This window comes from Felis catus, chromosome B1, assembly GCF_018350175.1.
Source record: "Felis catus isolate Fca126 chromosome B1, F.catus_Fca126_mat1.0, whole genome shotgun sequence".
Lineage (NCBI taxonomy): Eukaryota > Metazoa > Chordata > Mammalia > Carnivora > Felidae > Felis > Felis catus.
Genome location: NC_058371.1, coordinates 101,843,022 through 101,859,123, shown reverse-complemented (window position 1 = coordinate 101,859,123; position 16,102 = coordinate 101,843,022). Strand labels below are relative to the sequence as shown.

General features: G+C 33.6%; 1 protein-coding gene across 10 annotated transcripts in view; it reads left to right on the top strand.

Annotated features, from left to right (window-relative positions):
* Positions 1 to 16,102, top strand: part of KIAA1109 (transmembrane protein KIAA1109 homolog) — a 211,542-nt gene that overhangs the window by 133,999 nt on the left and 61,441 nt on the right. For 9 of the 10 annotated variants that reach the window (XM_045055906.1, XM_045055911.1, XM_045055905.1 and 6 more), the window contains 7 exons: positions 14 to 720; positions 1,130 to 1,375; positions 2,222 to 2,315; positions 4,270 to 4,320; positions 7,645 to 7,851; positions 9,544 to 9,782; positions 14,634 to 14,878. In XM_045055906.1, coding sequence (XP_044911841.1) covers positions 14 to 720; positions 1,130 to 1,375; positions 2,222 to 2,315; positions 4,270 to 4,320; positions 7,645 to 7,851; positions 9,544 to 9,782; positions 14,634 to 14,878 — 1,789 coding nt within the window. The remainder of the gene's footprint in view (positions 1 to 13; positions 721 to 1,129; positions 1,376 to 2,221; positions 2,316 to 4,269; positions 4,321 to 7,644; positions 7,852 to 9,543; positions 9,783 to 14,633; positions 14,879 to 16,102) is intronic. The other variant, XM_045055907.1, reaches the window with a different exon arrangement.

Below are 16,102 nucleotides of genomic sequence, written 5' to 3'. Positions count from 1 at the left end.
TCTCCATTTTTAGGCAAGGTCATGTGAATCTTCCTCCACTTGAGTTCAAACCAGCATTAATGTTGGAAACCTTTAGCATCAGTGCTGTTGTAATGGAAAAGTCTGTTTGCACCCCTCAGAACTCTACCAGTGCTCTTTCTTTTCATGATCTCAACAAGCGTTATTATAATACCTTTCACTGCAACTTTACAATTTCTTGTCAGTCAATAAGCCAGCATGTAGATATGGCTTTGGTTCGTCTTATTCATCAATTTAGTACCATGATAGATGACATCAAAGCGACTCAGACTGACATTAAACTTAGCAGATACACAGCTGGATCAGCTTCCCCAACACCCACCTTCAAAACCAGAAAACATCGGGATTTTCGCTCATCTGACTTCAGCCGCAGTTCTAGAGGAAGTCTGAATGGTGGCAATAGAGTAAACAATGCAAAGAACAAACGGACCAACAATGAAAATAACAAAAAGGAATCTCGAAACAAAAATTCGTTAGGAAGATCTGAAAGAAGAACTTCAAAAGTGTCCAGGAAAGGTTCAAAAGATGTGGTGGACCATATGACTATTCATATGGATGACTCCGATTCAATCACAGTGTCAGAACAAAGTGAGCCTTCAGCTGAGTGCTGGCAGAATATGTATAAATTACTTAACTTCTATTCACTTATCTCTGATCCAACAGGAATATTGGAAAAATCTTCAGAAACATTTGGACCAGCAGGTAATGAATATTTTAATATTAAAAAAATTTCTTTTTAGAGTAGCAATAATACTTAAACAGATAGGTGCTTTCTCAATGTTATAAGTAGATCATTGAAATGCCAAAGACCTGGCAATCACCCATGGAAAAAAAATAGTAATGGCAGTCAGATAATTTGCCTTCCCATTTCCCGTCCTTTCTACCCTGATACAATATGGTCTTAAAGATTCAGATATACCTACTTTCCAATATCTGACTCTATTATTTATTTTCAATGTGATGATCGGAAATTGTTGAAAACGTTAAAAAATCATTTTGGTGAAGAAGAGGGCTGGTTTGGCATGTGAAGAAAGGTAAGATGATGTTTGGAGTGTCCTTCCACGTCACAGTTTTCATAGCTAAATCTGTATGTTTTTGTTTATTTATAAAGGAGTTCGGAGCCCTACAGAGCCAACATGTAAAGTTGTGTTTGAGAATGAACAAGACAATAACAGTTTGACTAAGACACAGAGGAAACGTAGCTTGGTAACTTCTGAACCTCAGCATGTTACTCTAATCGTGTTTGGGATTGGCATGGTGAACCGCACACACCTGGAGGCAGACATTGGTGGGCTAACAATGGAATCAGAGCTGAAGAGGATTCATGGCAGCTTTACACTTAAGGAAAAAATGAAAGGTATGACGATGTCCTAACACTGTAGTCCTGCTCTTCTGAAAAAAGCCAATGCCATGTCTCCGAAATTTCTAGTTGGCAACTTTTCTTTTTTTTCTTTTCTTTCTTTTTTTTTTCTTTCTTTTTTTTTTTTCAGAAAATGAACTTTCCCATTTATATGGATCAAGAGTGCCAGTTTATATAGTTTCTGTTCCTATTCTTTTTTAATTTTCCAAGTTTTCTGCACTAAGTATTACTTCTGAGACTTAAAATGTCATAAGGCTAGGGGTGCCTGGCTGGCTTAGTCCATAGAGCATCCAACTCTTGATCCCAGGATTGTGAGTTCAAGCCCCACATTGGGCTTGGAGCCTGCTTAAAAAATAAATCTATAAATAAATAAATAAATAAATAGCCATTAGGCTCTTTAATACACGAATGGCATATTGAACTGTGTATTTAGCATTATTTCTAGTTTTGACATATAATATGCATGTATGAGTACATAGAAATAAAAACTTTGAGGTGCCTGGGTGGCTCAGTCAGTTAAACATTTCGGCCTAGATTATTATCTCATGGTCATGAGACTGAGCCCCATGTCTTGCTCCACACTGGGCATGGAGGCTGTTTACGATCATCTCTGTCCCTCTCCCTCTGCCCCTCCCCTGCTCACGCTCTCTTGCTCTCAAAGGAAAAAAATAAAAACCTTCACTAAAAGGTTTTTAAAAGTAGTTCTGAAGTAATTTAAATTTTATTACATATAAAACTTTTAAATTATCTTTCATCATTGAGCATATTATGAATAAAATGCAATTTTAATACAAAGTACAATTATTTCCAGAAATCATATAATTCTTTTTTCTTACATTTAAGATGTTTTACATCAAAAGATGACTGAGACATGTGCCACTGCTCATATTGGTGGGGTTAATATTGTGCTGCTTGAAGGGATTACACCAAATATACAGTAAGTGTGTCATTTTTTCATTCTTTTCTTAAACTTGTTTAGTTTTATAGTATAGGAAACTTAAAATTCACTGGATGAATTCCATACCTGCTGAGTTTTGAGATTTATATACATTATGTTCCCAGATACTGTGATTTTGTCATTAAGGATATCACTGCATGAAATGTTTTCAAAAAAATACTTTTTTCCCATTTTACAATTGGTGTGCTACTCCTCACCCCCACCCCTCCAAAAAACTGACTCCTCGTACGTTGTAAGAATGTCTAACAGAAAAAATGATTACAACACAAATTTCAGTTAGACATACAACCTGCAAAAACTCACATGATTCAAATAGTTAAAACAAAATTTTAGTCAAAGAATATAAACTGTCTCTTGATTTTATGTTAAGTAATTATCACTCAAATTCGTGCTGGGTTTCAAAACTGTGTCTTGCCATTTTTTCACTTAAAGAATTTAACACTAGAAAGCCTATGAGACTCTTGTAATAATATAGGTAAACTTTTTATAGTGGGTATACCATACCATATCACTTTTCTTTTGATTCTTTGCTCTTAACCTTTTTCTTTATAAGTTCTGCTTTTGGGTCTGTTCAGAATTCTTCTGATAATGATTACCTTTATGTACAGTATATTCAGATCATTAATCTATTATCAGTATATTTAAGTGTTGACTTTGTTCATACACTTGGGAGTATACCTTAATTCTTAACTTCTCAGTGGAGCAGCTTTATGCTGTAACAACAAAATATGCTTTGATAATTTAAGTCAGATTTTGAGAATTTGTTCTTTCTAAATATTATAACTACTTAATGTTCTATCATCTTATAGTAAATCTGTCATGCTAAATACTAAGTAGAGGATTTTGTTCAGCTTTATGAAAATTAAATATTAATCATATATTGATGAGTTACAGTTCTATTCATATTTTACACACGGGTAATGTGATAACGGTCTTGGAGAACATTTCCTTGAAATGGATGTACAAGGCTTGCTGGAGTAGTTTGGATCTGTAAATCAAGAACCAAAGAGTATATTTCTATATTATAGCTGCCTAAGTGGTCCAGATTGCATTTCCTAAGCAGCCTAGAAAGACCAGGAAATTCCAGTAGTTATGACAGACAAGATCTTTTCTGATCATTCAGTGTGGGAGAAGGCGTCTTATGATGTAGTAATTGCAATCTTAACAAGTAGCTACTGTGAACCAGGAGCCTCACATAGATTATTTTATTTAATCCTAGCCACAGTCCTGTGAACTCGGGTGGTTTTATCCCACTTTACAGAACAATAAATTGAGATTCAGAGAGATAAAAGTGTTTGCCTAAAATGCTTAAAATCCTACAGTCCGTAAGAAGAGTTGTCTGAACCTGTGCTGCTGCTAAATGTCATTACAGACCTTCAGTTCCAGGATTCCTTTGCTGGCTCTAAATTTAAAGTACCATGGTTTACTTTAACCAGTGCAGCAAATAAAACAAATTTCTTCAGTTGTCTCAGGTGTTTTATTTACTCTAGCTTCCTGAACCTTTTATCTCTGTTATCTCTTAAGGGCTTCAAATAGCCTCTAGACTTACAAAAGTATTTAGTATTTTTACTAGTACATAGTATTTATAAAAGAGATTTTTAAAAGAATTATTATATAGCTATATTTCTTGCCTTTAGGAAAAAAAAGGCAAGATGCCTCAACTTTTTTTTTTTTTTTTGAAAAATAAAAGTTACTGTTCACTGCCAAACTATAGTAGTTTTAAGACTTTCTTGATTTATTCTTTGCTGTTCATTTCTGATTTCAATTAAAGGGAAATGAAACTTAAAAAGTTGAAAAGTTTCTGTGAGGGAAAAATTTTAATGTGGGAAATAAGTAAAGTCCAGATGATTGGTCATACTGTAACTAATTTATGTATGAATGTTTATTTGCTTCCTTTTTGTTTTCCTGCTTTCTCTTGAATCTTCATCTGTAGACTGGAGGATTTTCCTACATCTCCTACAAGCACAGCCAAACAAGAGTTTCTGTATGTCCTATTATTTTTTCTCCCCCATGGGCTTTCTGATTAACATAGTATTGAATAGTTTAAAAGAAATACTTAGATTATCTGCATGGCTGTGAATGTATGTAGTTAGTTTTTATTTTGTAGCTTTAATGTAGATCCTTTTATAGATTAAAGCTTACTGACATTCAAGGAACAAACACAAAGAGGTAAGAGCTACCTTTTGGTAATTCACACATTATTTTGTTGGCGAAAGATTTTAACACTGTAGTTATGTGTTGATTGTGCTTTTTTAAGATGCCTCATTGTTAAAATTTATATTATCATAAATCTTTAAGGTTTGATGTGATAATAGAAACTAAAAAATTTCACTTGCAAAAGAGTTTTCACTAATTGCAAAAATAATTATTAAAACATTAATGTATGAAAACATCTACACATCTCAACTTTATAATTTTGCTTTTAAGGTGAAGAGAATTTGCTACTCTGTTGACAGATTTTATGTATGGTTTTCAGTATATGTACTTTTGTATTTTGAGTGGCTTGATTTGACCCATGTATATCTGATATCTAGTTGGTGTTTTTAATTAATTAATTAATTTATTTATTTATTTATTTATCTTTATTTTTGAGAGAGATACAGACAGAGTGTGAGCAGGGGAGGGACAGAGAGAGAGAGAGAGGGAGACGCAGAATCCGAAGCAGGCTCCAGGCTCTGAGCTGTCAGCACAGAGCACGAAGCGGGGCTCAAACTCTAGAAAGTGAGTTTGTGACCTGAACCGAAGTCAGATACTTTACCGACTGAGCCAGCCAGGTGCCCCCTGGGTGCTTTAAGTAATTATTACATGAGTCTTACATAGGGGTGGAGATAGAGTAGAGATAATGAAGCCCCAAAGTAAATCCTCAAATTATTCACTCAGCCTGTTGGAAAGACAAGGATGGGGCCTGCATTTAAGACCCAATAGCCTGGACTCAGGAAATAATGGAAGATGAGGAAAAAAGCCCTTGCCTCATTTGGCACTGTGGTCGTTGTAGCTGTCACAGTGGATCTGTCAGAACCTTGTAAAGGTAGACTGCCATTGTCAATTAATTCTTTTTTTTTTTTTTTTTCCAATGAATTCTTTAACAAGATTCCTTGGTCACTTGCCATGAATTTTTTATGTATATGAGGCATGCCTCGCGTGCTACAAGTTTTTATAGTCTTCTCTTTAGAGAGATTTTGACCACTTCTTTCTTGTTTAAAAATTTTATATATATTATATGACCTAGCTTAAGTGACAACCCTCTTTAAGAATTAAAATTATGAATAGACAGCTCATTTCAGGTCTTCATTCTGGGTCTCCTTATGTCTTTAATATGCAGTTTGACTGGAGTTAATCAGACATCCTCTACAGTTTTTTGGCTCAGTTTGATCAGGATAGGCCTATCATGTTGTCCAGCTTAGAAGAATACCACTCACACTGTAAATGGGGGGCATCATTTACATAGACTACATTGTGAACGGGGCCCTCTGGCATTGAACAACACAGAACACCTGAAGTCCTTAACATCAGAACTTTCACTGGAAATATCATAGTAGGATCCACAATAGGAGAGCATTCAGCTCCATTAAGTTTCCACTCTTACTTTTGCTGCACAAGTGAAATTCCAGTGTTCTAAATGTGCTTATATGTGGTTATATGTACTTATATAATTGAAAGTAAGATAGGTGTAGAATTTTACTATCATGATAAGAAGACACATTTTTTTGTATGTTTAGTTTAATTCAGTAGATGGTTGCTGTTCACCAGTAGAAAGCCATTTGCATTTTAGCACCATCTCAGTGTTCTGGCTTATGTTGAAATTAAATTTAAAATAAAATCTCATTGATGATAAAAGTAGCTTTATTTATTATAATATTTAAGAAAATATTCCATTCAGTAACTAGTCAGTTTCCCAGAGTTTACTCTCATGCTGGCTAGACCAATTTTATAGATAACTTTTTTTTTCTAGTCAGTGAGAGTATCTGAGAAATAGTTGCCTTTGTAGAAGAAAGCAATATAGTTCTCCAGTAATCATTCTTGAATTTTATGTAATACTTGGATTTCACTGTCTGTAAATAATCAACACCTCTGATAGAGCCATTGTTATACTTCTCGAGGTTTATTTTAATAGAAGTTAAATGTGATTAATTGATTTGTTAGATCCTTGAGACTATAAATAAATTCTCAGTTTATCCTCTACAGCCTAAGTAGAGATAAATGAATGTGAACCAAACTGTGGTTAATATGAAATTTGTTTTATGTGTTGTTTCGCTAAATTAAAAATTATTAAGTTATTCAATAATTTCATAATTTAATGTATTATTTATTTATAATTGGTTATAATTAAATTAATTACTTAATATCAAAAATAACTTAATAATTATTAAATTATTGTCAAGAATCCTTTGCCCACGTGAAAGATAATATTTATATTATAAATATAATTATATATAAAGCTATAATTTTACTAACTGGGCCTTTAATGGTGCAGTTCATGAACCTTTCCATTGTGTACATCAAACTGCTTCATAATGGCTTCTACATACATGACTTAACACGTGTTATCTGTGGAATTCCACAGCTATAATGTTAGGAGACATTCCTGTGCTGTACTTCTTTCTGCCCCTTCATTTTACAAAATTCAGTGAGTGCATACCATGTTGAAGGCACTGTTGTAGGCATTGGAAGGGAGAACCAGAAATCAAGAAAGATAATATCTCTGCTTTATGTCTGTATCAGTAAGGCTTATTAATTTTTAACTAAGTAGTAGTTACTTATTATGAATTGGAATTCTATCATTTCTTTGCCACTTATTGAAAATTTGAAAAATGGAAAATGCAAGTTAAGTTTCTTCCTTCCTATTAATTTTTTTCAACATATTAGATAATGGATGAATTCCTTTGATTAGATTCTAAGAAGTATAGTATTTTATTATATATTCAGCATCTATGCTTCCTTAGTGGTTGTACATATCCCTAAAATAGGGGCAAAGAGAGGAGTTCTGAATGGAGGAAAAATAAAAATGGGATTTTGTATGTTGTAAACATGTAATATGTCAGTATTCATTCTTTTACCTTTGAACACATACATATTTTCGTCAGTAAATGCTGTTAAAGATATATAATATTCAGTGCAAACAATATAAAATAAATGTATTTCAGTGTTTTTAGAAAACATTTCCTCAATATACTATTTAAGTGTATGAAAAATCTTAAGTCATTTAGTTCATTGAATGATTTAAAAGTATTGTCTTGCTTTTAAAATACTTTTTCAACATTTCTCTTTATTGGGCTGTATTTTAATGGTCTTCTTTCTTTATTAATAGAACTGTGGTGAAGTGTAGTATTGCCAAGTCACAAGCCCTCTACAGTGCCCAGAGAGGTTTGAAGACTAACAATGCTGCTGTGTTCAAAGTAGGGGCTATCAGCATCAACATTCCCCAGCACCCTGCCACCTTACATAGCATGATGGTTCGAAGTTCCCACCAACTGTCTAAGCAGATCTCAGATCTCATCAGACAGCCTTCTACAGCGTAAGTTATTTCTTCAAGTTCTATGGTTCCGTGTAATGTGTTAAGTCAGTTTTTGCTGTGTTAATAATAGTTTAAAGGAAGACAGAGGGTTTCATCTACGTATTGACCATTATGAACTATGGTGCAGGTGGAAAGTAGCCAAATGTGTGTGGGAGAATCATATTGGGTATAAGGTACTTGGTCACAGATGTAATTGTCAATGTTCTCTCTTGGATCAGTAAAGCTTAAGAGATCCTGGAGATTGTGGACAACATAAGAGTCACTACAAAAGCATATTGACAAAATCTAGGACTGTATCAATCCTTATTTACTTTAAACTCCCTAAAATTTATGACTGCATAGGTTTAAAAATTGCACTGGCCATTTATGTCCCATAATGGTTTTGTGTTGTCCTCTATATGAAATTGTTCTACATAGTTCAAGGCAGGATGTGATCATGCCACAAAAAAATTTAGAGGAGAGAAAACTGGACCTTTGTACATTGACTTCTATTACCTGTGTCTGTAGCCCTCATTCATGGGTCTGCATTGCTAAGCTTTATTCCTAGTCCTCAAAGCAATGTAACTAATGAATAATTAATAAGAATATGGTAAGCAAAAGTTAAAAAAATTGTCTTCTTATAGTTCCCTTTTCCTAACCTATAAGTTAAAAAAAAAAAACAGTGTGTCTTTTTACAGTATCCTAAAGCAGTGATATTTCTAGTTGTACTATCTAGATCTTTAATTCTGACTTAATATTCATGTCTGGTTGACAAAGTAGTAATAATTTAAATGTGTTTCTCCTGTCAGTGGAATATGGAATCCAAAATGTGTACACAAGCCTTAGGTTAAAAATATACTAAAGAATCTGTCCTTATTATAGTGTATGGCAGTAGAGCATAGTAGTTAAAAAAAAAAAAGTCTCTTGTCACAGTTGAGTTTAAATCCTGGTTTTGCCACTTTCTAGCGATACTTCCTCTTTGGAAAGCAGATAAGAGTATCTACACAAGGTCTTTGAGAGATAAATGAATAAATGATATGAAACACACAAAGCATTAAGAATATTACCTGGCTCATAGAAGCACTCAAATAGTTATTGTTGGGGTTGTTGTTATTAATAGTGGTAGTAATAGTAGCGGCAATAATAGTAATATTACAATCAACACTAAGTCATAGAATTTAGAATCAGACAAACATGAGTTTTAACTCTAGTTTCATATTAATGATATGAATGTGTAATATTCAAGTAATATTCAAGTTTGTGTTGCTATTCTTGTTTACTTTTCTAGATCATCATTTTTCAGTGGCTTTTTTAAGGAAGTCTTAATGTGATCTGGTGGTAGAAAGAACATATCTGTTTACAGTTATTTCTTGCTATTTTTCATTGAGAATTCCAATAATTTTATACAATAAAATGGTAAATTTTCTAATTCTGTCTTTTTTATTTTTATTTATTTATTTTTAAAGTTTATTCATTTTTGAGAGAGAGGAGAGAGCGAACACAAGCAGGGGAGGGACAGAGAGAGCCAGGGGAGAGAGAGAATCCCAAGAACTGATAGTGTGGAGCCATCGTGATGTGGGACTCGAGCCCATGAACTGTGAGAACATGACCCGAGCCAAGAATTGGAAGCTTAACCGACTGAGCCACCCAGACTCCCCTAATTGTGTCTTTTTGAGGTTATTTTTATTTATTTATTTATTTTTTGCTTTATAGCCCACAGCCTGTGAAAGAAGATATTGCAACGCCTCTACCTTCTGAAAAAACCCCAACTAGTGTTAATCAAACTCCTATTGAAACGAATGAATTTCCTCAGCTACCGGAAGGTTTAGAAAAGAAGCCTATTGTTCTTAAGTTCAGTGCCATGTTAGATGGTATAGCCATAGGAGCAGCACTTTTACCATCTCTAAAAGCAGAATATAAAATGGGAAGAATGAGGAGTCATGGAATGACAGGTAACATTGAATTTTAAGTTCAGTCTCTTAAAATTTAAGATTGGTTTGAAAAATTAGTAATATTTTGATGAAAAGTTATATTTGGTTTTGTAGATATTATATGAAAATGTAAATAATTTTAATCAGAACACTTTTAAATTTCATTAATGATGTTCCTCAGTCAAGTGAAAAATATCAGTTACATCTTCCCTGAGTGACCAACAGGGACACTGCTTTTATTTGAAGTCTTCAAAGCTATTCAGTTATTGAGGCCATTTCTAATTTAGAAGTTGAATAAATTACTATATCCATTAGTTTCTTTATAGCTGGAATAACTTGGTTTATTTTCAAATTTGGTGCATTTAGCTTAAATCACAGGTTATTTGGTTTCTTCAAAATAGCTACTTCTATAAGGTTTTGTGATTCTTATATACTCTTCGAAATTCTTTGCTGTTGTATTTTTATTCTGAAGTTTATCATATATACAAAAGTATGTAAATTATATACACACAGTTTCAAGAATAATAAAAAAAAATGTGACCTTACCAACCCATTATACAAACTAAATGAAAATATTGCCAGTGCTGTGAAGGCTCCTTCAATGAATATTATCCTTACTGGCTTTTCTTAATGACTGCTCATGGAATAACTGTTAACATGAATTTTGTGTTACCCATTCCTTTGCTTTTCTTTATAATTTTACCACATATGTATATACTCATAAATGGCTTATGTTTTGAACTTTATTTGTATGGACTCCCACTAATGTATTTTTTAAAGGGAATTTTTTTTTCTGTACATTTTGTTTGAGATTCATCTGTTCATTCATGTGTGTACAGTTCATTCATTTTTCACTGAAATAGTCTGTTAAGTGATTATATTACAGTTTATCCACTCTGCTATTGATGGACCTTTGACTCATTTTACTTTTTTGCTATTATAATTATTCTCATGCATGTCACTTGGTACACATGTGCACAAGTTTCTCAAGGGTATTTACTTTAGGAATTATACACCTAGACTGTAGGGTAAATGCATCTTGAGTTTTATTAGGAAGTACAAAACTGTTTTCCAAAGTACTTGTGTTCACCAGTATTTACTGCCCTGCCAGTATTAGATGAGAGTTCCCATTATACCATATACTTGTTAACACTTAATATTATCTGGCTTTTAAATTTTTGCTTTGTCTGGTAAATGGGGAATTGTATCTCACTGTGGTCTTAATTTCTATTTCTATAATTAATGAAGCTGAACTGTTTTATGTTATTAAGATATCTTTGTATGTTTTTTATATGAAGTGCCTATTAATGGTTCTGTGTGTGTGTGTGTGTGTGTGTATGTGTGTGTTTGTCTGTTTTACCATTGAGTCATTTGTATTTTGTTTTGGTTCACAGAAATTATGTTTTGTATGTTAAGCTTTTGATGTTATAAATTTAACATATATTTTAACATATAGAAACTTATTTCACTTTGTTGTCTTTTGATCAGTAGATATTCTTTTTTTTTTTTTTAATTTGTGGGACAGAGAGAGACAGAGCATGAACGGGGGAGGGGCAGAGAGAGGGAGACACAGAATCGGAAACAGGCTCCAGGCTCTGAGCCATCAGCCCAGAGCCTGACGCGGGGCTCAAACTCACAGACCGCGAGATCGTGACCTGGCTGAAGTCGGACGCTTAACCGACTGCGCCACCCAGGCGCCCCCAGTAGATATTCTTAATTTTCAAATAATTGAATTTACCAGTATTTTCTTTTTTAAAAAAAATTTTTTTTTTCAACGTTTATTTATTTTTGGGACAGAGAGAGACAGAGCATGAACGGGGGAGGGGCAGAGAGAGAGGGAGACACAGAATCAGAAACAGGCTCCAGGCTCTGAGCCATCAGCCCAGAGCCCGACACGGGGCTCGAACTCACGGACCGTGAGATCGTGACCTGGTTGAAGTTGGACGCTTAACCGACTGCGCCACCCAGGCGCCCCTTACCAGTATTTTCTTATATGATGTGTATTTTTATATCTTAAATCCTTCTCTTCCCAGGATCATGAAGATATTTTATTATATTTTCTATTAAATGTTTTTAAATTTTTCCTTTTAAGTTCTTCATCTATATGGAATTGATTTTTTTTTAATTTGGTGCAGATTAGTTTAATCAATTATTTCAGCATCATTTATTGACTTTTCTTTTTTTCGGTGATACATAGTCCATTTTGGTCATCTATTACATGTTGATACATGTGGGGTCTGTTTCAGAGTTATTTATTATGCTTCATTGGCCTATTTGCACCATTACTGGTGACCTCTTTGCACCAGCTATTTTCAGTATCATCTTGCTACCTGACATTTCCTGTTTTAGGAGTTATCTTGGTTATTTTTGGTTACTTGTTCCTTCACATAAATTTTATAATCAGTTTGTCAAATTCTCTGAAAAAACCTATTTGCATTTTTATAGGAATGTAATTAAATCCGTAGATTTACTTGGAGACGATTGACAGTATTGATTGATACCAAGAATTGATGCAATATTTACCCTTCTATTCTTGAATATGTATTTCTTTGTCTCTTTAGGTTTTCTTCAATGCTTTTCTACAAAGTTTAAAAATTTTGAACTTAAGGTTTTTGTGCCTCTGTTACAAGATATATTTATTTGTGTAGATACCCCCTACCTTGTGTTATTGTTGTTGTTTAGTTACTACAAAGGGGATATTTTGTAAAATGGCATTTTCTAAACTGGTGATGGTATGTATAAATGTGCTTGATCAATTTATGTCAGTTTTATACTCAACCATATTAAACTATTTTCTTATTGGTAATAAGATAGTTTGGAGTTTCCTAAGTAGATACTTGTACCATGTGCAAATGAGGCTTTTGTTTTTTCCTTTCTAGTCTTTAAGAATTTTTCTTTTTCTTACTGTGCTTCTGCTATAATGTTGAGAAAAAGGGGGTATTATGGGCATCCTAATCTCTCATTCTTTTAAGGGAAATCAATATTTCATCAATGAATATGATGTTTGCTGTAAGGTTTTGCAAGGTTCCCTTTATCAGGTTAAAAAAATTTACTTCTATTCCTAGTGTGCTAAGTGTCTCTATGAAGAAAAGTGGGTGAATATTATCAGATGCTTTTTGCTACAGCTGTTGAAATTAAAATGTTTTTTTCTCCTTTATGCCATTAACATGTTATATTAGTAGTTTAAAATTTTGCATACATACACGTATATAAATACATACACATATTTATATATATGTGTATATTTTTATTCCAACTCCAAACATTTTAGGGTTTTTTTGTTTTGTTTTGTTTTGTTTTTATTGAGAGGGATTTTTCTGAACATCTAGATCCTTTTGTTAACTAGAAGAAAAACACTGTGAAGTGAGTTTCCAGAATTAGCAGAGTCAGAAGATCAGGCCTTCAGATATTGGCCTGACAATAGGGTAGACTCACCTTGGCCATTTATTCAGGGCATCCAAGAAATAGGAGAGTTGACAGAGGGCAGTAAGTCAAAAGCCAATAGGCAGTTTGGAACTAGGAAGATACAAATATTTAGGAGCAAAGTAAGTGTATTATCAAATATCCAGACTGATAAGAACATATAATTCTTCTTGAAATTAAGGAACGGGACAGAAGTAGTAAAAGAATGACTGTACTAGTGATGAGAGATGACCTGAGGCCTAGGATTACTTCAATCTTGATGTTTTTATTTGATAATTCTGGTGGTAGTAATGGAAGTGGTAGTTACTGTGGTAAATAGCCCTCACCTTTTGTAGCTTGCAAGTGATGGTCACTGAGGCTGCCTTGTTGGAGTTAGTAAGAGAAGATCAGAGCAGTCTTGACCTATCTGGCTATCCACAATTGCACCAGTTGATGAAAGAGCATTTTTCTATTTATGGCTAACTCATATTATTGTATAGTGAGTGAATATAGCGAATGTAACATATAGGAAGGAGGTGACCTCCTACTAGTATTTTGAAAAAGATTTATTTCTGGCACAATTGAGAACACTAGGAATGTTTATTACATTTTAATATGTATGTAGGCAAAATAGGCTATTTAATGATGTTTGAGTGTAGAGAATTGGTAACGTATAGAACAATATAAGATTTTGTTGTTGGAAAGGCACACGCGTGTATACATTAGTATACAGTACTATACTACTACAGTGTATGCAATGGGCAATAATAGATCTTGATTTTAACAAGGCTTCTTCTACTTTTTAATGCCTTCAGAAATAGTTGGAGAGATATGTCTTGAATAACAGTGTAGGTTGCATATTATAATTGAACAACTGCATGCTAGATTGTTGATTTAAGTAGTTTTAGTAAACTAAAACTCATACCGTATCCTTATTTGGCATACGGAACCATTAATAATTATCGTTAAGGTCACAACTACATGGGATTATATAATTTTATGCCTGATGAATTTATATTGTAATTTTATACCCGAGTACAATTTAATGACTTGACAATTTTCACTATTTCCTTCCATACTGAATCAGGATCAGGAGGCAAGTTGTTAACTGCTAACTTCTCTGTTAATAAAGCAATATGAATGTGAATGTGGATTGGAATTTTTTAATACTTAATTTCTCATGTTAAAACTCTTCTGTGGTAAGGGCAGTTTCTTTCTGTTCTACCTTCTATGAAATAAAGAATATTTGTCAGGGTCTCTCTAACACCTAACGCAGTGCTTGGCACCTGGTAGGCTTAGTAAATATTTGCTGGCTTAATAATACTGACTGACTCTTTATAGTACCCACACATATATTTAAAGATTTATTTCATTTGGTGTATGTATGCATTTTTTTAGAAACCATGTTTTGAACAAAGGAGTGAATGAGCACCTGAACAAACAAACAATAACTTTTCTTATTTTTTACAGGTGCACAGACCAGATTTACATTTGAGCTGCCAAATCACAGATTACGTTTTACTTCAAAAGTTTCTGCCACGGATATGTCAACCATTCCTCCTTCTGCCAGTCTCAACCTTCCTCCTGTTACTATGTCAGGAAAATATATAATGGAAGAGCATGATAGTTATTCAGATCAGGTGTGGAGTATAGATGAACTACCTTCTAAACAAGGGTACTATTTACAGGGAAATTACCTACGTTGTGTGGCAGAAGTAAGTTTACTTTTTAATTTTCTTACACTCTATCATTTAGGAGTCTTTAAAGTTTAGGCGTACCAAAATATGTAGTGATCCAAACTTTTAAGACGGATCATTAAATCGTTTATTCTTATAGAATTCTGAACTGAATCTGGTGTGTGTGTATGTGCACATGTGTGTATATATCTGCCTCTTTCTCTGTAGTTTCATGTAAACATTTCTTTTTTGTATTAGTCATCTTTGAATTTATATTTCTTATATTAGATTTCACATCCATCTCTGTAATATTTTTATGGCTCATTTGATTATAAAAAAGCTAATATTTATATGCATTGACTTGTACAATACTTAAATCGATCTTAAAAGGTAGGTATATTCTCATTTTGTAAGTGAAGAAACTGAGCCTTCAGGAGGTTACACTATTCATCAAGTATACATAATTATTAACAATATAAAGGTGATACAGACAGATAAAATAATTACAGTCAAATTCACAGACTAATTTCTTTACTAAGGGAAGTTGAAAGCCAGCATACCTGATTTTATCATTTTTTCACTTTATATTGGCACAACTGTCACAAGTTTAAAAAACATTTGGATATATATTTTCTGTTTGATTTGTGTTCAGCAGGTCATCTGTTATTATACTAATTTGATACAGTAGAAATTTGAAGCTGAGAGAAATTAAATAACTGTCCCTAAATCTCCCCACTATCAAGTGAGAGATGTAGGATTCATACACAGTGCTGTCTCAGCTTCCTTTGTCAGTTTGTCAGAAACAATTTCAACTTTATCAAAGGGCAGTTTTATAACTATTTGTTTTCTGAGTTTTATTCTTTAGAATGTGAAGCATTTATGAGAATGCTCTTGAGCTCTTTGCTAGAAATATTACAGCTATGGGAGATATTTAAGTCTGGTTTGCCTTCGTTAGACCCTGCTTACCCTAGCATCTCTCTAATAGTTGGGATTTCTTTGTGTGAAAATGTACAAAAAAATGTGTACAAGATTGTAGAAGTCAGATATTTATTTAAAAGGTAGATTATAGAGGTGCCTGGTTGGCTCAGTTGGTTAAGTGTCTGACCCTTGATTTCAGCTCAGGTCATGACCCCAGGGTCATGGGATCAAGCCCCATGTCGGACTCTGCGCTGAGCATGGAGCCTGATTAATATATTCTCTCTCTCCCTCTCTCTCTCTCCCTCTCTTTCTTGCCCTCCCCTCCCCCACTAGCTTGCTTTCCCT